At 38.4% G+C, this 26,745-nt stretch overlaps 1 protein-coding gene across 8 annotated transcripts in view; it reads right to left on the bottom strand.

Annotated features, from left to right (window-relative positions):
• Window positions 1-26,087, bottom strand: part of LOC103461720 (FERM, RhoGEF and pleckstrin domain-containing protein 1) — a 58,924-nt gene extending 32,837 nt beyond the window's left edge. The window contains exons 1-3 of one of the 8 annotated variants that reach the window (XM_008404064.2): window positions 25,677-26,075; window positions 25,354-25,519; window positions 21,930-22,136 (exon numbers count right to left, since the gene is read on the bottom strand). In XM_008404064.2, the coding sequence (XP_008402286.1) occupies window positions 21,930-22,109 (180 nt within the window). In that variant the 5' untranslated portion in view covers window positions 22,110-22,136; window positions 25,354-25,519; window positions 25,677-26,075. Of the gene's footprint in view, window positions 1-21,929; window positions 22,137-25,353; window positions 25,520-25,676 lie in introns of all 8 variants that reach the window. The other 7 variants (XM_017310866.1, XM_008404068.2, XM_008404063.2 and 4 more) reach the window with 7 other exon arrangements.
• Between the last annotated feature and the right edge of the window lie 658 nt (window positions 26,088-26,745).

Below are 26,745 nucleotides of genomic sequence, written 5' to 3'. Positions count from 1 at the left end.
CTGTGCCAGCAGTACAATCTGCTGGTACTGTAGCAGACTGGTACAAGTCTGCTACAGTACCAGATTTCACCATGCTGACAACCCCAGGACACTACCTTGTCCTGGTGTGTTCCAGCAACACTCAAAAGCCACCTCATTGCAGACCACCACAGTTATTTCTGGAGAGATACTAGCTGTAAAGTAAGATAAGCGCTTGGAGCTTGTGTGGTGTTTAAGAGCAGGCAGGTCTCAGGGGGAATTTGTTGGTGCCGTTCGTTCCTTTAGCTATAATCTCCTTCAGTAATAAATAATGACAGCTGTGCATGCTGCTCTGCTGGTGAGGCCAATCAATTGGGCTTCTTGAGATTAGCCTTAAACTACTTATCCCACAGAGTAGCAAATCCAGAGGCCCTTAGTCCTGTGATGTCAGGAAAGTGCATAGAGGATGGTTGCTGGGAGGGAACATAAAAAAAACACATATGTAAACAAAGTAAACTGCTTCAAAGAGGAAAAAAATACCTTGCCAAAACTTTATCAGCAAGATTTATGAATTTGCAATGAATCTATGCATTTCACTCGATGTATCTGTATCAGGAGTATCAGAGTATCAGATACTCCTGCAGTCATTGCAATAAAAAATAAATATACTACACATACAAAACACAAACTATTATCTACCAATATACAATTTCTGTGCATCTATTCAAAATAAAGAACAGAAACTGCCCTGTATGTTTATTAGTGATGTGCCGATCAGGTTTTTTCCTGCCGATTCCGATTCTGATCACCCATGAGGGCCGATCACCGATACCGATCACTGATCACATAATTATTATTTTTGTTTTAATCATAAGCACTACCGGCGACATTATGTGGAAAAAGGAACCATGAATTCACCTTAATTTAGACAAAAACTTATTTTTAATAACTTTTTCCAAAAAAACAAAAAAAAACAAGCATTGTGCAAATTGTACTGCTATCCGTAATACTATCTTTAACAAATTGAAAACATATGAAGGCTCTGAAGAGGCTAAAGTCAAAAAGTCAAAATAAAACCTCTCAACATTGCCAAAAAATTCAAGTATAAAACTTAACATTCAAAGGCAAATACAGGATCCATTACAATAAACAATCCTGAGTTACTGAATGAACTCAGGATTCATTCAGTAACTCAGAATGGCAGCTAGCCGCAGTAATCAGCTAGTTCTGATTGGCTGTTTCTGACTGAGCGGAGTAATTATGCAGAACAGGGAGGAGATCGGTTATTTTTTCAGGTATTATCCGTCTCATGTTAGGACAACGAAAGTTTTAATACGCAAGTAAAAATTTTTTTTTTTAAGTTAGATGCTGCAGCTTTAAGCAGAGGTCCGGTGTGAGAGTCACTACCAGGTGGAGCAGAAGCGGCGCTCCGTCTGTGAAATATTACTACCTGTAGCGGCGGTTCAACAGCGAGAGCAGAACCAGCGTCTTACATCGCAGCTCGAAGACTTAAATAATTTTGCGGGTTATTTGTTTAGTTTTCTGACCGTCAGGCTAATCCCAGTGAGTGTTTGTAGCTGTGCGCTGCTTTTCCTGCTATCTGATCCTCCATGTCTTTTTTACTACAGTGAGCCTCGATGTAGCCAAACTCCGTCACTTGTTTTTATGTCATATTAGATTCGTGTTGATGCATTTTGACGTGCTCCAGTTTTCCGCTGCAACACGCAAATTTCCCCATTCACTCAATGCGTCATAGCTCCACAAGACATCGCTTAGGATTTGTTGCTGCGCGTTTGCGCAGAGTGAAGGAAAGAGGAGACCAGCTGCACAGGCAGGCTGCGAAATGAGATGCAGGTGATCAGCATCGGCAACAAGAGACCGTGATCGGTGATCGTCGATCATACACTTTTTCACGGAAATTGGTCGATTATGATCGGTGGCCGATCGATCGGCACACCTCTAATGATTATGTGTTTATTTTTACATTTGCAATTGGTCAGTCAACTGGGATTTTCTTTGTCAGAATATACCTGAGCTAAGAACATACAGGTGTAAAGACAAAAGCCTTCGAACCAAGCCGTCACTTCAAGGAAAGGAAGATTAAGGTCAGCTTCCAGAGAATCTGCCTCACTTTAAATAAGCACTTCTGTTGTAGTCGCCGAGTGTTCAACAAGTTCTCCACTTAATATAGAGACAAGAGGGACTTCTGTTTCTGAGCATGTAGGAGAATTTAGATTTTGAAAGAAATATGAAACGTTTCATTTTTACTTTAAGAATAAATTTTATGATCTATTCTTAAAGTAAAATGTATTGTTCACGCATGTTGGGATGGTGTTTGGATACATTTGAAATTTGACCCAAAGGCATTACTGTGGTTGTGCTGTACTGAGCAAGAAAAACATCCTCATTGTACGGCTGATGTTCCCGTTTTGCAGCTGGAACTGCCTGAACAAAGGTGATGCAGCATTGCATTGTTTCGTGCTTTGAAAAGGGTCCTGAATCAAACAGGAAAACTTTTACAGCTCCTTTTCAGCTAATCGTGACAAAGATGAGTCCCTTCACGGTGATCTTTAAATTAATCAATCAGTCTGTTTTGTAGAAAGTAGGCATAGATATCAAGATATACCAGGGTCGTAAAAGGTTACTGTTTCCAATGCAATAAAATGCCTCGCCCTACCACTCCGGTGGACTTATACAGCTTTTATTGAACTGAAAGAGACTCAGCATACAGCAAGATAGAATATTCCTTCCTGACTAAGTAACCAGCAAAAAACATTGTGCTTCAATGATTTGTGTTTATCATAGCTAGATGTTATGATAAACATTTGAAAACAGCTAAATTTAAAAACTGTTAAGTACAAAGTCATACACAACCTGAGCAAAACCATTAAATTAAGGGGGAAAAAAAATTACACATTGCCTTTTATAACTACCAATCAATATGTTATTTAGAGATACACTGAAACTGATGGGGAAACAGACAAGTTGCTTCCAAACTGGACCTCATTCTGGGATCAGCGGGCTGGGAATAAAAAAATGGCTCATTTTTTCAGAACACTCAGTCAACCATAATAACGTGCAAACAGTTTGCCATGATAAGATTTTTCACGAGACTCTGCTACAGAGTGAATATGGAGGTATGTTTACTGTAAACGTGTGCCTTGTAACTGAAGTTGAAATCAGAGAGAAAATCCTACAGAGTTTTTTTCACTATCTTCTGGGGGAAAAAATTATATTAAAAAAAAGATGTTAATACAAGTGTTTTGATTAGTTTTTGCTTCAAATGTACTGGGCTGAGTGGAGCAAAAATATTACAGTAGGAATTTTATATTTTGTGATTTGTGTACCTGTACTGAGAATTTTGGAGGTGTAACAGTAAAAAGTTATTTTTCACACAGTTATGTGGTTTTGTTTTACACCATCTGTTTTGGACCAATTGGGGTAAAAATGTTCAATTTAAGATTTTTTTTAAGTCTGACTCAAAGAATACAACTTGTGTACTTGTATTTATAGAGGTGTCAACATTTTGTATTTGTGAAAGACTGGAAAAAAATGCAATTGCAAACTATAGGATTTTTCTCTGTGACTTGAATTTCACAGACGCAAGACAAATACATGCATACAGCATGTCGGAGATTTTTTCAGGCTGCTAAATAAGGAGAGTGAGACTTTCAACAGGCAACAGGAAAGCTGAATGTATTACTGTAAATATGCATCTTTTTGAAAAAAAAAATAAAATTATCTGTTTATTCCTTGAAGTGATAGTTAAGTAGGCCCCTCAGCTCCCAACCCTGCTTCTTTAAGTTCTTTAGTCATCAAATAATTCCCCACAGAAATATTAAAATTATGATCTGAATTTTGTGTAAAGGCAATCCACTATCTCTTGATGGCTCATTTACAGAAACATCAAGGATGCCATCTGTACACATTATTTTGAAATGGCCTGAACTTTAGTGCAAAATGAGGATAGAACAATATCAAAAACAATCTCCAAGAAGTCTGGTGTGAACATTTTCTTAAGTATATGTGGAAAAGTCCAATGCACCTTGTTATGAAACAATCAGGAGTGAAAAATCAAATCTGTTTCAGTTCATGCAGCATGAATAGAAGGACATGGCATTATGCCTAATTTCCTGTGGGCGGAACCTTCAGATTACTTTCCCCCCCCCCACCTTATACAAGTAACACAGCAACTTTGTATTAGTTACACACTGAGTGGTTGAAACAGCAACAAGAATATGTGCAACATTTGCATTCCAAAACTCCATTCACACACCTTCTGCAGCACTAGCTTGAACAGCTGGGGTATTTTTGACCACTGCCATTCCCTTCTGCATTTCACATAGCTCGGATTAAACCTCCAGCCCACTGAGTCACCCCACCTCCTGAGCGTGTCAACAGTGTTCGCTGTCCTGAGCCGAAATCTCGCATTTAAGCTTGACGGTAGGGAATCTCGGGGACAAGCCAAGAGCCAGCAAACAAACTGAGTTAAACAAGAATTTTAGTCACTGAAGCTGTTCCCCTCTACTTGAAGTCAAGCCTGACCAGCATCTGTCATGATTGGGAAGAAAACAAGGTCATGAACTAAAAGGAAGCAACCACTTAAGATTTTATTAGGCAATAGTTTATTTCAACTAATCTCTGGTGCAAAATGTGATTCAATTTCAGAGGTGAAGCTAAGCTTGATTTTTCATGCAACAATCTTATAATTAGTCAAACCAACACCAGCATTTTTGGAAGTTAAATTGCACAAAACGCCACACCCTGAATCCGTTTCTGAAGCACACCCTAGCTCTTTGGTTAGTAAAAAGACCAATGCCTTGGCTAAATGCACATTTAGCCTGGAAATACACATACTGGGTCAGAGCACGGGAGTTTAAGTGGTCTCAGAGACTGAAATCACCCACTCTGACTGATTTAACAATTCATAAGCAGTGAAGGAGACCAACATACAGGTTTCAGAGAGTTAGAGGTGTGTTAGGTGTGTGGGGTTGAAAGCTTGGGGAAGCCTACTGTGGGTGCAAACAGGGCTTAGACTCTCACAGTGCTGGTTGAGTGAGCGTGATGGATTTTTTTTTTTTACTAGGAAAGATCTCCATAGCAACCTCCTATATGCAGCATGGCTGCTCTACTCTGAAGCTGCCAAGTATGAATCCATCAGCAACCACCTTATTTATTCTTCTAGGGAAACAGACATCAGGCATGCAGGAAGACAGCTTTTTCCAGAGAACTGATGTTTTACAAATTGATACCAGCAGTTAATCCTCCATATGCCTGTGCGCTTCGTAAGTCCACACTTTGGGTTACAGACAAATCAGGGAGCCAAGACAGTCTGTGTACAGACAGCACAAAAAAGTAGAAAAAAGAAAAAAAAATTGTAACCGTTTTTAACTTTCACTTTAAAGAAAAGTTTATTAAAATATAGTAATATAAATACATTTTCTCCAATATCAATTTGGCCATTTACTAAATTCCTGATGAGCCATAAGTTTGGAGAGCACCACAGAGAACAGTCTGTCAGGATTTTCCTAATAAATAATAGACCTCAGAAAACACTACTGCCTCTCAAATTCTTCAGCTCATAAATAAAAAAAAAATGCAACCAACCCAAAAAATAAGAATGTGCTGACACTGGAGAAAGATGATCAGCACTGGAAGGTGCACAAACCACTTCCACTTTTCAGGAAATGCTGCACAAATACCAACCTAAAGCTTGGCAAACACCTGGAGGAACTGTGCGTTTGTTGAACTTATCATGCAAACTACTTCTCAGTTCAGTGCTCCACAGAACGGGTGGAAGTGGCATTAATGAGAAGTGATGTTGTGATGACGGGCTGAAGCTGGACTGTCGGAAAGAGTTTCTTAAAAAAAAACACAGAGGCCCAATTTCAAGGATTCGGACAAATTTATTTTAGGTCATGTTTGATATGTGCAGCGTTTTTATAATATCTGAAGGTAACATTAGTTACTTGAATGTGCTACACAACAGCACTACGTTCCAGGAAACTACAAAATACCACCCCTTAGTATCAATTCTTGTGGAAGAAATTTTAGGACCATGACAAGTCTTCTGGTATTATACCAAGGAAAAAATCTCTAAGACAGAAGATTCTCTGTGTAAAATCCTTTCAATTTAAATTGTCATCCATTAGTGTCTAATTTAAACCCCATGTTTCACATTTAACTGTGTAGTGTGATCATGCACTCAGACACAGCCATAAAGAATTTTCCCCTAACTATATATATCTACATTTCGCTAAATGGAACCACACTGTGAGAATCCATACTAGACAACTGAGTAAAACTATGAAATTAAATAATGAAGACGTAATATTAAAACCACGAGACCTACATCACATAGATCATGCTATATTGTTCACATTTCTCCAGCATAGAGTGTGCTCTTTTGTTAAAAAGCACAAATCTACAACTGCCCTGTGTACTTGAATCAAGCAAGGTCATTTGATCTCTTAAGCTGAGATGAACTGCTTAGTGTGAATAAATCCAGACTGTGTCAGCACTTAACATCACCGAGCCCCTTTATTCATCGTCTGCTCCTGACAAGGACACAAACAGGAAGGTTCTGTCAAGAGAAAAAACCTGAAAGAGGTAACAATTGTGTGTGCAACTACCACTTCTTTAAAGCTAATAGCTACAATACAAATGACAATCGACACATACGTAATGGTTGGATAAGAGCAAGCGTTCTCGTGTACTATTAATTTGGCACCGACTGAATAAGAAGGCATTTTCTCATTGCCCACAACTAACAAAGCTCGGATTCTTTCAACACTGGACCTAAAGAAAAGCAAAGTAGAGTCATGGGATTCAAGCACTGGAGGTCAAAGAAACAATTGCATTCCTCTTAATGGAATGAAAGAAAAAATGTAACTAATGTGGATTAGCAGATGGAATCTTCTCCTTGGATGATATTCAATGTTAGATATTCAATAGTTTCCAGACTAACAATGTCCTGCCAATAAAATCACTCATGATCAAGTGTTCTTACCTCCTGAACCTTTTTGACTTATTACAACCACAACGTTTGATGCAATTTAGTGGAATGTCACACAAACATCCAACATAGTTGTACATAATTGTGATGTGAAAAGAAAATAAAACTTTTTATTATGCCTTTAAGACAAAAATGAAAAATAAATGTGGTGTGCTGAATTTAGAGAACTGGGAGTGCAACCTTAAGGACAACTACAGGGGACATTCAGGGTTTAAATGTGGTAGTTTGAAGTAATTTTACTACTAACACATCCTTTAGTCTCATGGAGCCGGTCCTGTTATGAAGAGACATTCTAGTTAGACAAGCCCCCCCATACTTGCAGAATTAGTTTTTATCGTCTAAAAGCAGAAGCAGACAACAATGGACCTCTTTCATCATGAGATCACCTGTTTTTCTTGTTTGTTTTTTGTCATATTGGTCTCTTGGTGTTGAAAATGTTTTTTGGGACCAGTGTGGTTACTGCCACACATGTCCAACAAGATAAAACATTTCATTTTAAAATGTTGAAAAGATTGTGTAATACTAAGCACAGTATATGGAGACTTAGAGTAACATTTGCCTGGGCTTGAAAACAAAACATCTTTGGAGCCCATTAGAGTACAATTTAAATACCAGCTTCATTCCTAATCATTCCTAATCTTTATATATTAATACAACACAACAGTGATAGAGATGCAGCACAGGACTGGGGGTGTTTACCTGAAGCAGGGAAGCAATGTCAGTGATGTGTTTTTTTTTTTTTTTTTTTTTTTGACAACATCAAAAGAATGGGGACATTCATATCATGACAATAAAATTAGAAAAGGCTTATGAGATATATGTATGTTTACAAGATAATGTAAATATGCAGGTTTATTTAGCAAATTTGATCAATTTTTCCATCTCCTGTCCTCTTCTGCACACCACTACAGCCTTTCCTCAATCTCTGCTTCATTCACACAAAGATTGTTTCACACATTTGCCTTTTATATGCCCACAAGGTCCCAGATTCAATTACAGCCAGAGAGAGGCAGGCTGCACACGTGCAGCTGAAAGGAATTCAACACGTTGAGATAATGCACCATGGAACTGAGTTCTGTTTACAGGTAGAGCTAAAGCAAAGAAAAGATCCAGGCACAATAAGAGGCAGCGATTTCTGCTTTTAATTACCCCTCGAATGTGGCAGGAAATAAGTCCTTAACTCATCAGGGCACTTCAGGAGAGGAGAGCAGCAAAGGTGAACCCAGAGCAATGCAATAAAATGAGCCACTGCAGGATAAGGATAATCCCAAGATACCGCACCGCCGGTCGGCTCTGACATGTTAATTAGCCCCCCTGAATCTGAATGAGAAATTCATAATTCATTGAAGAGCAGAAGTGCTGCAGCGAAGCAGCTGAGGCAAACATACTCCAAAGAAGGTTTCACCATTCATATGCAACCAGAAGATCAGAGAAAACGCGCAGGCTTCGCCTTTAATGTGCATGGATGTCTGAGGCTCAGTCACTGGGTCAAGAGCTTAATTCAAGGATCAAAAATATGTTATTACAGGGCAAAAGGTGTCTGTGAATGGACTTCATCAGTCTGTCACCAGATTACAAAATAAAAAGGCAGCAGAAATTTGACTTTCCCCTCATTTGTAAAATGAGATAGTACGTGGCGATTCAGCAGGTAATCGTGTGCATCCACACACTGAACCAAACAAACATGTAGGTCCACCACAAAAAAAAAAACACATTCATCTTGGTTACCATAGAAACAACACTTATTACAGAGGCACCAGTTTTCCCAAAGCACCTGTGCGCAGTATGGAAGGCAGCACAGCATATAATGCCAGACATAGGATGACAGCTTCCCTGTGCTGGTACAGCCTGGACATATAGTAAATAATGTAGGGGGAAATAAATTATAACAACATAGCTGTGTTACAGCAGCTGTGTGTCTGGTTCTGCTAAGGAGAAAGTGAAGCTTTGGTATCTGATGTAAATCTGCCATTACAATGAAGATGACTCTATAAGCAGTTTATAAACAAAAATCTATAATCAAGATGCTACTCAGAAAGATGGCTGTGGTGAAGCCAATGAAATTACAGCAATGTAAAGGAATGATGACATGAATACTTTTAAAAAAAGCATGTAGCAGTTTTTCCAGTGCTAAACTGCTGCGACTGCTTCCTTAGCACCGACATCGCATGCTTTGGCTCTGGCGGATAAAGACAGGTTCGATCTCACCAGCAACTCTTAAGTATTACCAGAGGACAATAAATGCTTTCATCAGACACAGGAAGTGGGATCATAAAAATGTGGAGTAAAAATATGGAGAAAATTTGAGTAAAAACTAAAACTTGCTCCAATCACCACATTCTACTTTTTCCCACCCCTAATTGGAGAAATTAAAATACGGAGGCAACATAGGAAAAAGGAAATGAAAGTAGGAAGGGAAAATAGGGAGAAAAGGAAGGAAATAATTTATAGTCAAAACAATTATATCCTACTTGAAAGACTGTAATTCCTATGTAAAGCCCTACTGGTAAATACTGCTCAGAGAGAAGCTGGTCGGAACTGGATGAGAATCAATAAACACATATTGTTTTAAAAAAAAACATTGATAAATTAGTTGGTCATATCAGGATATCCGTTTGCAGTGATATGGAGACAAATGACATGATTTCTTTGGTTAACCGTCTCCCTTTACTGCAGGGGTCTCAAACACCAGTCTGGTGTCCCTGATATGTTTCTGCTTCAACACACCTGAATGAAATAATTAGGTCATTAGCAAGACTCTAAAACCTGGCTCCACTGTGGGATGTAATTTAGCTATTAGATGTAGGTGTGTCGGACAAAAGATGCATTTAAAAGTGGCAGCGCGATGGCTCTTGAGGAATTCAGATTAGTAGGAGAGGTCAAACATTTACTCTAGACCAGTGTATAGTGACGGCAACAAAATGGGTGAGACCAAACAAGTTCAGAACCAAATTAGTGCCAACCCTGGTTAAAAGCATTGAAACTGCTTTGATGGAAAAACCCTGAAAATAACATGGCATATAAAAGCTTCACAGGGCTAAAAAGCAAATGTCCCCCTCAGAAGGACTATGGATCATTCTTACTGATTTCTTGTACGTCGACCAATATGGCACCACTGTGTCCAGATGCATCATTAAACAGCTATTTTACCTGCAACAGACACTGGCATAAAACATTATGTTAAGGGGAGATGAAAATATTCCTAACACATTGATGGCTTAATATCCTTTCACAAAACACTTTTAAAGGAGAAATACGTCAATATTTTTTACTACTTTTTGTTAATTCTGGGAGCAATTAACATAAATGAAACAGTTTACATTGGACATTAAATTGGCAAGATATTCAAACAAAATTATGAAAATTACTAAGACTGTATAAGATTAGGTAAACATGATTATGATATTGTGGCTGAACAAGTAATAATGAAATTGGTTGTGATTAATTCATTCACCTCACTGGTCTCATTCTTTTCCATCTTCCCACTGCCCTCTGGGGACTTTAGCATCCTGGCCAGTAAAACCTTAATCAGCTGCAGGCTTTAAATGAAGCACAAGTCTATCACAGTAAGCTTGAGCTTGGAGTATAAAAGCCTAGTAAATAGTTCAACCAGACAGTCTTTTACAATGACAATATTGAATATAAAAAAATTATACAGCAATGATATCTGTTATTTGACATTTTGTGCAGTTGTAAATAATTTTGCAACATATGACAACGGTACTCTTGCGCAATCATCATGTATCCAAGCTAAAATATTAAAAGAACAAAACGACAAAGAAAAAGGCTCATATATGTGTAACTTATTGTGAAAGTCGAGCTAATAACTATAATTGCACGGCTGGTAAAACAAATCTTTATCTGAAAGGTGAAAAGCCAGAACCATTACTTTAACATCCTCCTATAATTATATTCAACTCCACTCACCTTGCCTGAATGTGCAAAACGTAGAGCTAAGAAAGGACTTCAGAAGGTCTGATAAATCTATGTTTTTCAATTTGTGGATTTATCTCTTGCTAATATAAATTAATAAAGTAAAAAACAAACAAACTGGTTTTAACAGATTTTATATTTGCCTCTTTTTTTGTGGTCTGAGTTTCTGCAAAAAAAGCTAACCTAAATAGCCTTTAAACTGAACAGATTAAAAGAACAGAATTTATGCCCGACTTTGTGAAATTAAACATTTTACAGTTTGATACGTTATTTGCTTTTCTTTAAAAGGTCTGATCCTACATGGTTCTGTAAGATTTTAGGGTTTTTAAAGGAAAGATGGGATGTACATGGGAAAATAAGCCCCTCATCCGCACCACATCCCACTGTGGAATTTCAATTTCATCTCTTGAGAGACGACACACTGAGGGTTCAGAGTTCATGTGAGGAACGTTTGAGAAAATTTTAAGAAGAGGACAGAGCAGCATGGGAATGCTCCAAGGCATGTAAACCGTCTGTTCTTTTACCATCTCAGGCACCAAGATAAAAATCCAGTAGAGGGTTTACTTTTCACTGCACATTACTATCTTCACAGTAGCACATGCATATTCCCACTTTATGTTTATCAAGGTGTTGAGACTTTGACACTCTTCTGACTTGCACCCTAAATTCCTGCACAGCAGTCACAATGCCATCTTGTAGAGAAACTAGGTCAATCAGCAGTGAAACAATAACAACCTGTAAAGTTATTGCTGTGATACGCATCGGGAAACTGAACCACAGAAAACAAACTTTTACTGCAAAGAGAGGTGTGCCACCTAAAAATATGTTTGTTATAAGGGACGTGCAGCAGCGTAAACCCCAAGCCGGTGCAGCACCCTCACATGAATAATCTCCTGAACTCCTCCTCCCCCCCTGCACTCTTCGTCGGCAGATATCAGCAGAAGACAGAAGTCTGCAGCACGACAACCCCCCACATCTCACCAAGCATACGTTTTATGTTCCCTTTCAAACAGGAGCGCATATAGAGATGAAACTCTTACTGATGCATGTTCACAGAAACACAATCTAAACCGTGACCCCGGAGGGCTCCGTCCTGCGGCTCAGGGGTCATGGTGCCGGTGGCGGCAAGGCAGCAAAACGGGGGGATGATAAACGACAAATAATTCCTCACCATGGCTGGAGGCCACAAAAGGCAGCTGCACGCGCGCGTTCTCAGACTGAATAACAACAGATTAAAGTCAGCGGAGACAACCCCGTAGGGAACAGCAGAATTTAGGAGGAGATAGAAGAAAGGTTTCTATTTTCAGGCTCCCAAAAGTGAACAAATGTAAAACGATAGCAGAAGCGACAGCAGTGACAAATATCAGTTGTCTGGATGCTGGTAATTCCCGGTCTCCTCAATGGATCGAGGCTTCTCCCCGATTGTCTCTCCCACCTGGCAGCAAAGGTTTTTCTCAGGTGATAAAATTCATAGATGTACCATTTAAACTGCGGAGTAACCTCTTAACAGTTCCTTACAACTTGGAAATTTGAAATAAAAGAGACATAATCATGTTCCCCATATAACTGCATTACTTTAATTCAACTAAGTTTTATTTATACCGCCCCATTACAGCTTCTAGGCATTTTAAAGTCCTTTACGAGACAAAAACAAGAAATGCAGGCAACAGGATTTACAAAAAACATTTGCCAGGAAATTTATAAAACACTGGACAGAATAGCTCCAACTCTAGAAATCTGTGGAACAAAAATACATCTACAAAATTAAATCTATTATATACATATCACATAAACCAGTTTAAACATGCCCTATATGTAAAACACCACGTTCAAGTATTTCTAAGAGATGTCGTTGCCAGTAGTGTTGAAAGCACTACTCAAAATGTAGAGTAGCATAGAACAGAAACAAAAAGAGTTTTGTGTGAAAAAGGAGGTCCTTCATAACTCTAAAGCTTTTCACCACTTTTCTTCATCTTACAAACGCAATGGTGCATTTCTTACACCCTAAAGAACCAAGCATAAAAGCATAGGGCTGAAGTCACAATACAGTTAATCTTAACTAAAGCAACCATTACTCATGTATGACTCATTTCTGCAAGGCGAGTGATGGTAATGGGTTTGGAAACTCATTGACACGGTGTAAAAAAGGTAGGAGGACCTTGCTTATTCATCTAAATTTTCTACACAGCTATAAAATCCAATTTGTATTCAACACCGTTAATAACAGTTCCTGAAGAAAAAAAAAATTACAAAACCATTCATCTACCACCTCTGTCTGTTTCCGCTCGGAAGCAATGTGAGAGAAGCTGAAGAGTGCCACAGCTCCGAGTTAAACGGGATTTAACAGACTGCTTCGAGACCAGAATGTCTTCCTCCCTCTCTGTCCTGTCTTCCTTTCATGCGGATATTGAAAATATATACACTGGTGAAACATGAGCTCTTGAGAACCCCTCAGTGGGATGTGATGTGCACAAATAAAATGCATGCTGAATTTCATCAATGCAAAACTGTTTTACCCTGCAGACCCAGGAGAGTAAAGGGTGAAATTCAGGATTTTTCCACATATAAGGAGATTTGATTTTAAGTGTCATACTGACTGTGCTGCTGCCAGTAGGTATTTATGCATTTTATGACAGGGCTAATACAGGGCTTGGAAACACAAGCTTCCAAGCAAATATGTACAACCTGGGGGTGTGTGTGTGTGTGTGGGGGGGGGGGCATATTTATTTACTCCTGAATTCACCGAATAGTCTGATAATAGCAGTAAACAGAAGTAAAAATAAAATCATCTTTTAATCACCTGTAATACCTGAATCTTGTCATATCTACGTTGGTCAATCAGTGGTCCAACAACTATAGAGAAGCTGCTGAAGACGGAGCTGAAATAAGCCCTTCTTTACTCAACCAGTCCAGACCTCACTGTCATTCAGCTGACAATGAGACCCTCTAGATGTGCTCTAATTGCTTTTTATTTCAGTGAATGGTGACAGCATATGGGGGACAAGATTTGGGAGAGATGGGGTGATGGTGAGCCGTCTTAACTGGAGTGAGCCCAGCTATTTTCTTTTGTGGTGTAGCCCACTTTTTGGCTGAGTGGTGGTTACTTCCCTGGTTTCTCTGTGCGGTTTCAGACTATAAACCCTCGAGATTTATGGAAATCTATAGGAAGAAAAATCCGCTGAAGCATCAGATGTCTTGTCTGGATCTCCAAATTGATTTAAATATGTCGTATTACAAAAATGGGGAAAAAAAACAACAACTCCACAATCAGTCCCACATTTTTTGTGATTTAATCTCCAAACTTATTAAAACCAGTTTGCTCTGCTGTGATAAACACTGGAAATAGTAGCAGTAAACCATAAAGTAAGTCAAGGCACCATGTTAATGTTAGAGATGGGACGTTAAAGCTTCTCCCCCTAATGGAAACTCTTGTCATTAAAATTCATATCTTCTTTGGCCAGTGTTTACAAACCCAATTGGGAATATTAACATGTAAAACTTGTGGAGAAAATAGCCTGTGTTCTTCCCCTGCTGCTTCGGGTTCACATCACATTGAGGTTGAGTTTATGAATTATTCTCTTTTGGATCGGACAAATTATATAAAAGGATCCTGATAAACATATGTACATGCTATATTAATAAAAATAGCAACACCACCGAAACTAATGACAAGATCTTTTAACTTTATTTCAATAGACATTTTTAAAAGATGCAATTTTTGGTTGGTAATAAATTAGGATAATCTTATTCCCATTTAAAACTGAGACTGTATGTCTAATCTGGCCGTTCAAACACTTTAACATTAAGAGCCAACAGCAAGATTTAAAAAAAATAATTTAAAAAAAATCCTAACATTTCACTGTGGGATCTAAAGCAGAGAAGAGCTTCTTAGCCATCACCTAACAACCAGTTCTTTTCCTGATCAACACCAAGGCTTCAGAAGTCAAAACAGAAATAACAGTTTCTAAGAAAAACAAAGTTTTTTAAATAAGAACTGGAGTAGATTAGGTGGAAAGGAGGCAACAGAAAGGTATTCTCTTTCAAACCTCTTGTAAAACGTTAAACTCCATATGTTTGTGGTGTTTATTAAGATCAGAAGTGAGCAAACAATGACACGTTTGCATTAATCTACTGATCTGTACAGACTAATCAAAAGCTGATCCTGGGAGCGTCAACATCCCCTAACTTAGGTCTCCAAGGGGGACCATCTGCTGTGTTTTGTGCATAAAGAAAACAGTTGCCTCAATTATGTCACTGTTGATGAGCATTACAGTTTGAAGCTTTGAGGTAAATCTAGTTTCAAATTCAAGCCTCCAGTAACAAACACACACAAAATAAAAACAAGTTTCTCTCTTTAAGAAGCAAATTTCTGAAGTTTATCCAAGGAGCGCTGATAATGCTGCAGGGTTTAGAAATTGAAGGCATCTCTCTTCATTTGAATTTTTTTCAGCAATTTTATTACCACGCCAATTTATGCTCTTAGCCAACTTAAATTAGCATTTATTTTTAATTCAATACTGACACTTAGGACTTTTATTTGCTTTCCTAGTCATATGTTTTAGCAAATTTTCAACATATATTTCTTGTTTTTTCTTTTTTTCCTTTATTTATTAAATTAGCAATTATTTATTTTAGCTATTCTCTATTCCTCAACATTACCTTGTTGATAAAAGGTCAGAAAATGGCTGACAAATTCACACATTATACCATGAGACATTTTAAACTTTTTTCCATCAGTTTTGAACTGTTCTGTCTTTGCCCGTTTATCCATCTTTAGCTCTTGACTTCATTCATGTTTTACCACAAATGAACACGACACTGCAAAACCTGCTACCACCCTACTGTACGCTCTTCACCTTTTTCACTCTTTTGAGAATTCCTCATCTGGATATTACTAATGGTTGACAAAAATGTGATATGTGAGGTGATTTTAATTTCCATTAAATTAGTAATAGTAGTAATAGTTACTTCAGCATGTTTAAATGTGCTCCTGGCTTTACAGTCCCAATGATTTAGTAAGCGAAACTATTATTTTGTAGCATAATAGGAGGTATGTCTGGTAAAATTTTCATAATATGGAAGGCACAGAAAAATGCCCGGAGATAATTTTGCCATTAAGTCAGATATTTTCCAGTATAATAGTCTTATAAGAGTGAAGCACAGTTAGTGTAATGAGTAAAGCGATGGGTGGCGAGAAGTTGTCAGGAGTATGATTGTAGTGGACTCCATCCTTAGTAGCTCATTAGAGAAAACCAGCAGCGGTATCAGAGTGACATCAGAGGGAACGCTGCCTGGCTAAATAATGGCTAAAGACTATATTGCTAAAATCGGTTTTCTATGACAGTATTACAAACAAGCATAATGTATTGTAATGATTACCACTATGTGTTTTCTTGCTTATCTCTTTTGGTAGAAGGTATCCTTTGCCAGGTGCTTATGTGTTTGGCTGTCCCGAACTTAATTATTGGCAACCTATTGCTGCCAATCGCTTAGTGTATTCTGTTTATTTTTTTATTTCCATGGAAAGTACCAATGATTCTGTGCAGCTGTTTCCTGTATGCAGTCACTGACAGAGTAATTGCTGTCATTTAATGTGTGCACTCTTTCTATAGAAAGTACTCCAGCCCCAGTAACACTGCTTCCGTCTTTAATGGAAACCAATAAAAGAGCTCATGGTGTGATTAACTTTGTGTACTTTTTTCTTTCCATGAAAAGAACTCCCAGTAATTTTGTGTTCAACAGGGTTTTGTTTTGTTTTTTTGCTGGATGAAGCCATTAACAGAGCTTTTGGTACCATTAGCTGTCTGTTCTCTGTGTTTCTGTCAATGGAAAATAGCCCTTGTCTAGTGATTCTGTGATGAACAATGCCTCTTTCTTGGACATAGGCACTTGAAAAGTTGTTGCGGTCATATACTCTCTTTTTCTCTCCTAAATAAAGTTACTCTTGGCCGAGTAATTCTATGTTTATCTATTCCTCTTTCTTAAATGAACCCACTGACATAACTATTGCAAATATTGACCACATATACTTTCTGTCTGTGGGTAGCTCTTCTACTTTCTGAATGAAGTCACTGACCAAGGTATTGTTGCCATTAATATTCTGCTTAGTACTTCTTTCCATAGAAGATACTCCTTGCCCAGTACTTCTGTTTCACAGTCCGTCTTGGAGAAAGCAACTATGTGAACTTTGGTTTTCTTTCTATGCAAAGTTCCTCTTCCTACAGAATACTTTTGCTAAAGGTCACTTTTTTTTAAGGTAGTTTTCTTTTCATGGATGCCACATGCCACTCCATGCAATTAGCTAGACTTCCTACCACAGTTGACTGTCTGCCATACATGGTCAACTGAATTTGATTGCATTGTATTAGATATAAGGTCAAATTGAACTGCGTGTAACTGGATCTAAATCTGACCATATTATTCTATTAGATTAAATTGGACTGATTTGAACTAAGCTGTATTTGTTGTGAATATGTATAAATAAACTGAACAAAATTAAAATTAAATTCACTTTAGCAGAAAGGTTTTTACCAACATAGAGTATGTCCCTTTTATTCATAAAAAGGAGTATGTTTTCTCCACTCAGCCTTCATTAACCCATCCCCCACATCCTAACCCCAAAATTCTTGCTCCAATATTTCACAGACAACTTCTTTCACCAGCCATCAGCAAGTGTGAGTATCTTAACATCAGCCCAGATGGAATTGGGGTATATTAGTCTCAGGAACAGAACGTGAACTGAGGGCTAATATACCAAACCCTGCATCAGCAAAAAAAACTAACAAACAGGAAAACCCATTTTGAGTAAATTATGTTCCCTTAAAAACCTAACATAACTCGAATGAAATCTGATTTACTACTGTTTATTTAGAAATCTGACCTTTTCCAACTTAAAGACCAGCTATTTTGTGCCAGAAGTCAGCATCAAAACAAATTCATGTTCACAGCCAGAGTGCTAAGTAGGCCACAGCATGGTATGTGACCCACAAGATGGTTCAATGGCCCATTTTTGTTCCCTAACCATCTGATACTCAGCCCGCTGAGGTGGAAACCTACCCGGCTCAAACGGAGAGAACTAAAGCCTTTGATATCAGTAACAAGGTGGAGCTTTTTGTTTGCTCCAAGAAAAGATGCATCCGAGACAAAAAAAAAAAAAAAATTGAATATGATAGGTTTCAGTTGTGAAAGAGAAGACTAGATAATTGCCTGTTTTGTGAACCATGCAGCAATCTTTACTAACCACAGCAGATAAGAGATTAAAATAAGGAACTACTCTTATGCCTTTTGTATCTTTAAAAACTTAAGTAATAAGTTCAAACAAAACTCTTTTGAGATGGTGTTGATATTTTACAGCAGGTAGGTATGACAAATAAACCTGTTATATTGAATTCTACTAAGATTTTTTTTGTTTTAGTGTAAGAAAACTCCTTAGAAAACAGCTTTTTTAAAATCTTTCTACCTTGAATCAAACTACGATCTGTGGAAAATATGCTCCACTGACTCCTCCTGCGGAAAAACCCACTGAGATTGTAATCTTGAGATAGAGGACATAATGTGTGTTAAATTGAGCATGAATAAAGCATTCTGTTAGCAGTGTTCTTTTGCGACCCTCTCTTGAGCAACATATTCAGCTTGTTTCGGTCCATCATCCCTGAGTTTTTTAATCCACCGCCACCATAACTCATCTGCATCATAACAGCCCCTCTGTGTCCTCTTAAAGCCGACTTACTGAAAGAGTAAACGTACGCATGTCTTGCTCTTGCTCTGAATTATTGCGCTGATTCACATGGAAACATTTCATGGTTAAACTAATTTCGGGGCTCCATAAAAATCCGTCTTCTTTTGGAAGAGATTGTTTGTTCTGCATTACATGGTATCAGCCACATCCATAGTAAAGCAGCCTTAAAATAAATTGCTTGTTGCAGTCATATAATCTCACTTCAGTGGTAGAAAAATGTAACTTGTTAAGAATTAACAGTGTTTTACCAAACAAACTTTGGCACAGTTATAGGTATGCATTCCTTTAAATAAATTAACTTCAAGCAGTAGCTTAGTAAATAACTCACTTTTTTGACTGGTTTAGGATGTATTCACACCAGCCCTGATCGGTCTGCTTTCATTGAACTCTAGTTTGTTTGCCTTGAAAGTCAGTTTTTTTTTTAGACAGATGCACCATTAAACTCTGATGAAGACCAAAAAAAAAAAGAGAAAAAACAAAAACCTAACTCTGGTCCGCCTAATAGCCCAGGTCTCGGTTTGGTTGAAGTTGTTATGTTTATTATGTGTTTGAATGTTTATGTGAATGCAAGTGGAAAGGAGATCACTCCAAAAACAGGAAGTAAGCTATAGCCCAGGGCATTCTGGGTAAATACAACCAAAACAAACGCGTGAGTGGGACAAATTGGTCAAAGAAAAAGGAGAAATCCAAATCTGATACTACTCCCTTTTTGTTTACATTTTGTGAAGAAGGTAGTTGTGCTCAGTGTCTTCTTTAGAGGTTTTCGTGTCGCTTCCTTCAGTGACTCTTGGTGGGCCTGTGTTTATCTTCCCATCACTCAAAGTGAGCATGATTTAAGAGGTCAGAAATCTCCTAAGCTCTGTTAGAGAACCGCTGCAGGGAATTGCATCGAGTTCACCAAGTTCTCATAACTTAGAGAACATTAAATAGTAGCAGCTTCATCCTATTGTTTGACAGAGATGTCAAACAACGGGTCTTTTTCTGTCCCACCGTGACAAAAGTAAACATGGATTTTTTCCCCAACAGAAATATCTTTTCTTAACATAATCCATTAACTAAACCGATTTCAACCTTTGAATGTGAACAAGAAAACATTTTGACACCAGGCTCTTGAGATACCTTTCCTAAATCTGATTTGCCTCATTGCAGAATGGTATGGTACTTTCAAAGCCTGGTGTCGGTGAACTGCTTACAAAGAGAGATGTGACAGAACCTGTTTAAAGACTGGATGGTTGAACGATTACAGAGATGTTTCCGATCGAGAAGAACAACATCTCAGTGTTCTGATCCAAACCACATTATGTATTGCAAATGACAACCTTTAAATAGGATTCAACTGTTAGAATTTGAATAGGTTTTCAGCACAGCATGCCACGGGAAAGACCATCCACCATGGACAAGGAGAAGTACTTTTCTCCACCCAGCTATGCTGCAAAAGACTTAGAAGGACTTGTTCTTTCTTAACTGTCCCATTAGTACAGATTACCAGCTTCATAGTCAAGCTCCCAAGACCTAATCAGCAGCACTGCTGGACTCAGAACAGCTTTCTCAATACGATCTGAGAGCGCCCTTCTATATTCGCCACAGGAATGTTGGGTGAAACTGTGCAACCTGTTAATGATTTCCAGAGATGAGACTGGTGCACATATGTGTTTTTTCTCACTTCATCATCAAATCCAGACACCAAAACCTCCATCCAAAGCTTTTTTGTTTTGAATAACTGAATACACAAATCTTCAAAAAGAAGCCAAATTGTTTTATCCGATTACTTTTTTTTTTAACAGTAAAAATCTCTGTAGTTTCTAGCATACAAGAATTTGCCTTTTTAAGTCCCAACCCACATTTACACGTCCCACTGTTGTCAATAGAAAATCCAAAATTACTTGTGCATAAAGTGTAATTTTAACTTTGCACACAAATCTATGTGTGATGCTTTTATTTTTGAAAGCTACTGCAGTGGTTTAACACTTGTTGGTTAATGTTATGAATCCACACACTGCATGCTGAAGATATTCAGACAGATGGATCAAGGCTCACTGCAGTAAATAGCCACACCTGACACATATAGTTGTCCCCTTGACACTAAATAACAATAGTTGAAAGCAATACAATACAATGGAATTTCTGAGTATGATATAGCTAATGTGTTAATTATTTTTATTTATTCTTAAGTGATTACATCTTGAATTAAGATAATCAGACAAAACATGAAATGTAAAAGAGGAACCAGCACTACTTTAACTTTTATAGTTTTGTTTCTAAAAGTCACTTCCATTTACAGCATGGTCATTTTAGATGCCACTATGTTTCATTAGTCAGTTGTAATCATTACTCTAGCCAGCAGCTAAGAAAATTATGTTGATTTTAATCTCAAATGTATTTTTAAAATAACTGAGGTGAACTGATGATTCTGTCTTTAACAACAATTATGGCTATAAATGTGACCTTTTAGAAAAAAAAAATCGAACATCTCTGCACTACAAGCTGTAGCATTAAGAAAATGTTACACAAAGACGAGTAAAAATACTTTTATCAGGAGCTATTTTCAGCAGCGGATTACTTTGTTGGCTGGAGTAATCAGGACAACTACTTAAAATAAATTACAATGCAACAATTAATCTCAAAACGGCAGCAAATTACCCACCCTGTTTGTTTTATGTTTATCCATTCAGGTAAAATAATTCAATATTTTTTCATTTAAAGTATTACCAGTCTAAAGAAAGCACTCATTCGCATTTAGAAACTAATTTGGATTTGACTTTCCTTAATCCATGCAACTAGCTTAAACCATTGTGTCTAAATTTGGATCGCAGTGAGGAGACGGTAAATCCCTTTAAGTCCTGAAACAGTGAATGAAAATATTGGCTTCTTCTAACTATAAAATAAACAATCTTTTTTTCTCTTCTGCACCTGTCTCTTTCCATCTGATGCCTAAGAAAACAAAACATGTTATAGTTGACGTCTCACACAACTGCGTAGTAAAAACTAAGCCATCATGCTATTTCAAGTTTCCCAAAGAGTGCCAGGACAACACAGTTCAAAACCAAGACCGACAGGAAGATTAGAAAGCACCGAACGGACAGGAAAACTGACATTACACTAAAAGGATCCCTTCATCCATGCATGCAACTTTCAGTTGCCATGCCAACCTGTTACCAGTCTGCTGCAGCCAAGATGAAAATGGAAACACTGCAGTAATGGAAAGTCTGATTCCTGTATTAGTGCTGCCATAAAAAAACAAAAAAAAGAAGAAAAACTGGGCAAATTAGCAGAACAGCAACTCACCGAGACGTCAAAAACCTCTTCCGTGTCATCCAACATACGGACCGTGACAGTGACATGTCGCCCAGAGGGCATGGCCGGGGGCTTGTGGCCTGGGTCCAATGTACTGATGCCAAGAGTCTCAGGGGCTCCAAGACGCTGACCTGCTCCAGAAGACAGGTTCTCTGGTTCTGGCTCTGCCATGGTGCTCTGGGATGTTCACTGCAAAAACTGCATCGAAGCAAAGATACAGAGGCAATCAGCTGGCATTTGAACCATGTGTTGTTCACAGCATTAATAGTGTGGGTTCTAATTAAAATAAGGAATCATTACCATCCTCAGAAAAGGCGTCCCTGGTATATGCTATATTTGCGCTCAGCACTAATGGCTCATAATTGTTGCCTGTGGGAGTCTCATTTACAGCATGAGAAAAAAAAAGATTCTAGTATGTTCTTAATTTAGAAGCATAGATCACTCTTAATGTAATATGACAAATGAACCACAGAGCTAAAGGGTAAAATCACAGAGTCAGTTCAACAACAAAATTGATTCAGAAAAATCATACAAGCAAGGCACGGCAAAAAAAAAAAAAAAAACAGTCACATGAGTTTTATCAGGTCTCAAGGGCAACATGTCAGAGATGTAAATATGCAGCTGGTGATGCGAACTGAGAGTGTGGGGAATGAAGAGTAATCTGAGAGCAGAGATTGAAACTGTGAATGAGAAACACCCTGCTTGAGAAAATTGAGAAATTCAAAGGTAGCCGTGCAAAACAAATAAATATTCTCTTGTTTAGAAATAGAATAAAAGAGTTTTAAAATTATTCAAATCCATCAATATATAGACCAATTCCAGAGAAGATATAAAAATAGCTTTTGGAGGTTTTCTGTGAATGTCCTCCACGTAAAATGGGATTAAGCAAACGTCTTCTCTTCCAATTTCAAGTAAGAAGGACATTAGCCTCATCACCAAATGATCATGAATTGACTTTAGAAATGGGTTGACACATGACATCAAACTATCCAACTGTATAGCCACAGGCAGAGCCACACAAGGCCCAGAGCCATACAAAGATCTGGCATTCCAACAAACTGAGATCATTCTGAGACCTTACCAAGTGGAAATAATGAAGCACCACAGATAGTGGGCAGCTGTTCAGGCACCACGGAGGTGAGTGACCGCTGCCAAGTAACGGCTAAAGACTGAATCAGGCATTTCAAATGGAGAAGATTATGTAATAAGAGTATGTGGACTAATCAAGCCATGAGGATATTGCTGGATAGATACTAAATTCTGTCCAGGTATGGATAGCTTCACTATGATATGTAGCGGATTTGCTTTCAAGCAGACCATAACTTCATTCAATTTAAACCATGTAAATATAGAAAAAAAAGACAAAAACAAAATGTTTTCACATGTTCTCATTGTATGTCTTGTGTGTTGTCACCAAAGCAGTGCATTCTTAATGGGTGGGTTGATTTGATCTAGAAAAAACAAACGTATATCCCTGACCATGACGTGTTGTCCGTAAGACAACATACTACATCTAAAATGAGATTGAAGAATTTTACAAAAACACCTCTGCAGTAGCTTTAAAGAGCCATCAAATGCTGGGTTAGAAGTGGTTAAAATAAAAATAACTCTCATAAATGAATCCAGGGTATTTAAGTCGTGGTCAAAGTTAAAACAAAATTCCCTAAGGTCCTGTCAGGCATGTTTAGTTTTTTTTTTTTTTCATGAAATTTCCATGCAATTAATACGTTTTTCATTCTACATGCATTTCAAGCCATCTGCATTTCTTGCGTTTTATAGAGAGCTAAATTAAGCATCTATTTATTACTGATACAATGTGTTGTTTTATGCAACAGCGGATCTCAAAACTGTAAACATGTAAAAAACTGGATGTAAAAGAATTAGACTATGTCATTTATTTTGTCTGAAGACATTTTTAGTCAATGCAGATGGTACACTTGGACTCAACCATGTTTTCTAGCAGCCAGTTAACTGTTTGGGTCAAAACGGACTGATATTTGGAACTGAATCATTCATATTGACATTCATCATGCAGAAACACTCCTAAGGCAGAGAGCATGACGCTGCCTCCACCATGTTTCATTGTGGATGTAGTATTACCTTGATGGTGTAAAGGGCTGTTGATGACAAACATATTTTGGGATTGTGATCCATAATTTCAAGGCTGGTTTCATTAGAGTATAACAAGATTTTGGGAGAGTTGATCCAAATTAAAATGTGAGCCCCTTTGCAGTATTGCTTTTTAAGTAGTGATCTCACTATTTTCCTGCATTTTCAATAAGATTTTTTGAATATGACTTTACTTAAGAAATTCAAAGTTGAGAGTTATTGAGGTTTTGTGTTTTTTTTATTTTTATTTATTTACAACAAATGTTGCATCATTTGCACCTGTTGTGTTCAGTCACCACAGAGGAGCGTGAGCAAACATTACTGTTTTCAAGTGAAAAGGCAGACAGACCACAAGGAGCTATACCTAACACTGTCACTGTGGATGTAATTTGTGAAAAGAAACGCACCTTAATTCAAATCTGCTAATTTATTACATCTGACCCTTAACCGACCAAGGCAAGAGCCAGAAATCAAGCTCTTGCCTTGATTTCTGGCAATCGTTTTGAGTTTTGCCTCTAAATTCCCGGCTTCTGTGACCTGCACATGGCTTGAAACCAGAAACCCTTCACACAAAGCAGTAGTGAAACGGAGGCGAGGGAAAGAGTAGACAGTGATTATTTCAACCAACACATGCCCTCCCTCACAGAGAGTATCATGAATCAACTGGTCAGGAGTTCTGCGTGTTCAATCCGAGTGCCTAACTCAAGTCCAAACAAAAACACAGAACAGGCACCAATTGTGCAGCTGGCACTAAAACACAAGTCACTCAGTGTACAATATCAGACGCACGTTTACAGACGGGGTTAACCTCGCTGCCTTTGAACAAGTTTGCTTGAAATTCCCCACATATGTGCAATGTGGAGCTGGGTTTTATAACAGTGGCTCCTCTGTGTGCAAGGGGCCCCTCCAGTGCACAGCTGGAAACCTTTAGTGACAGCTGAATGGCCAGAGGCTGCAGCCCGATACAACCAGTTGTCCACCTGAAAGAAGCTGCATAACAAAACAACCAAAAAGGGGTCAATTTCCTCTTGTGCTCTGCAACAGATCCTGATATGTGGGTGTGGCTGGATTTGCCGAAGTTCCAAATGTTAGAGGGTAGTGTATGGTGATTAAGAGGAAGGATTGCAAGCCGACTGGAAACATGCACGATGCACTTCTTGTGAAAATGATTGCCTCTCCTGACTCACCTCTCACAGTCTTGACACCCTGACAGTAATGTGGGTTAACAGAGCAGAGGCTGCGGTAATCCTCATGGAATTATCACTAGCTACAGCACATGTGACATTAATACACTGCCTGGACTCACCTGGACACGCACTGTGGAAACTAAGCTGGCAGATCACATTTGCACACTTCCTGGTGAGGTATTGATCATTTAAATGTCACGGTGATCCACGAATCAAATTACGGAGAGGAAACCTGACCGATTGCTGCTGCGTCTGATGAGGAAAATTCGTGCAATGCCATCCACACTGCAGGACAGAGAGGACAGGACCCAAAATCCACTGGATCACGAAAAGACACGGGAAAGATACTCCCAAGACTTAACCCGAATCTCATCAAACAAGTTCAATCACTTCCCTAAAACAGAGCAACACTGACTGAGGACTTGCGCTGCACGGTTCTTACCCCTTCTTCTCTTTTCTGGTTATGCGGGCTTGACCAAGCTAAACTATTTCCCGCAGCTGAAATGAAGATATTAGATCCACGTCCGGGCGCACGGAGAGAAAATGTGAATCCCAAGGGAGTTTTTAAACGCGGTTAGCTCCGCAGCCGAGGCTCTCTGCGGTCGCCATGACGGCCGTCTGAGCGAGTGAGCCGCGGAGAGAGACGGGATTTCACCAAAGCGACCTGCGAGCAGATCTTCTCCCGTTGGTTCTTGCTCAGACAATGAAGGAGGTGCTGCACCTCCACCTTCTGACACGAACCAGGAACTCTGGGGAGGAGCAACAGCACCATCTAGTGGCCTGTGCAGCAGCAACGCACCTTTTGGCAAACTCGTTTGGAGCTCATGTTAAAATGGTTCATTTTTACACTATGCAGTATAAGACGGGGCACAAAATGAGGAGTTAATATAAAAGTAATATAGAGTAAGTGAAATAAATTAAACAAACATTTTTTTCATGAGAAATAAAAAAAATAAATATTAAATGTCACTTTTAGAATGATGGGAACACTAAACTTGTGAGTGTCCATGTTAATGTATCCCAGTGTAAACCCACGGATCTTGCTTTTTGAGAAAGTAGGAACACAGACATGTAAGGGCAAAACATCAAGGAACCATTTGCATAACTTAGTGAGGTCCTACCTTTTGTTGGCTGCTCTTTTATGAGCTTGTTGTCCTGTCTGTAGTTTTTTTTTATGTCTTAGGAAGTTTGTATCTTTTATTTTTTCGTTTGAGGGGATTTTCGGTTGTTCCTTTGTTGTCCTTGTTCTTGTTTTGCATTTCTTGTAGAATCTCTCGTTTTTCCTGTTTTTGTAATTACATTGCCTCTTCTTGCTGGAGTTTACTTTTCTTTATCAACATTTCAATCAGTGGGCCAGGTCCTGTTGCCCCGGGCTTGCAGCCAATGGTATCATACAAGGATTTTAAAAAGTCTTCCGTGACTGGATCCACCCATTACCGCAACTTCTCTCTGATATTGATAGTAAGCCAGTAAGTGGGGAGATACTGATTTCATAGTGCCTGTGACTGTAT

The sequence above is a fragment of the Poecilia reticulata genome, linkage group LG2 (genome assembly GCF_000633615.1).
Source record: "Poecilia reticulata strain Guanapo linkage group LG2, Guppy_female_1.0+MT, whole genome shotgun sequence".
NCBI lineage: Eukaryota > Metazoa > Chordata > Actinopteri > Cyprinodontiformes > Poeciliidae > Poecilia > Poecilia reticulata.
The sequence above is the reverse complement of the archived record's forward strand: the minus strand, read 5'-3'. Positions and strand labels throughout refer to the sequence as shown.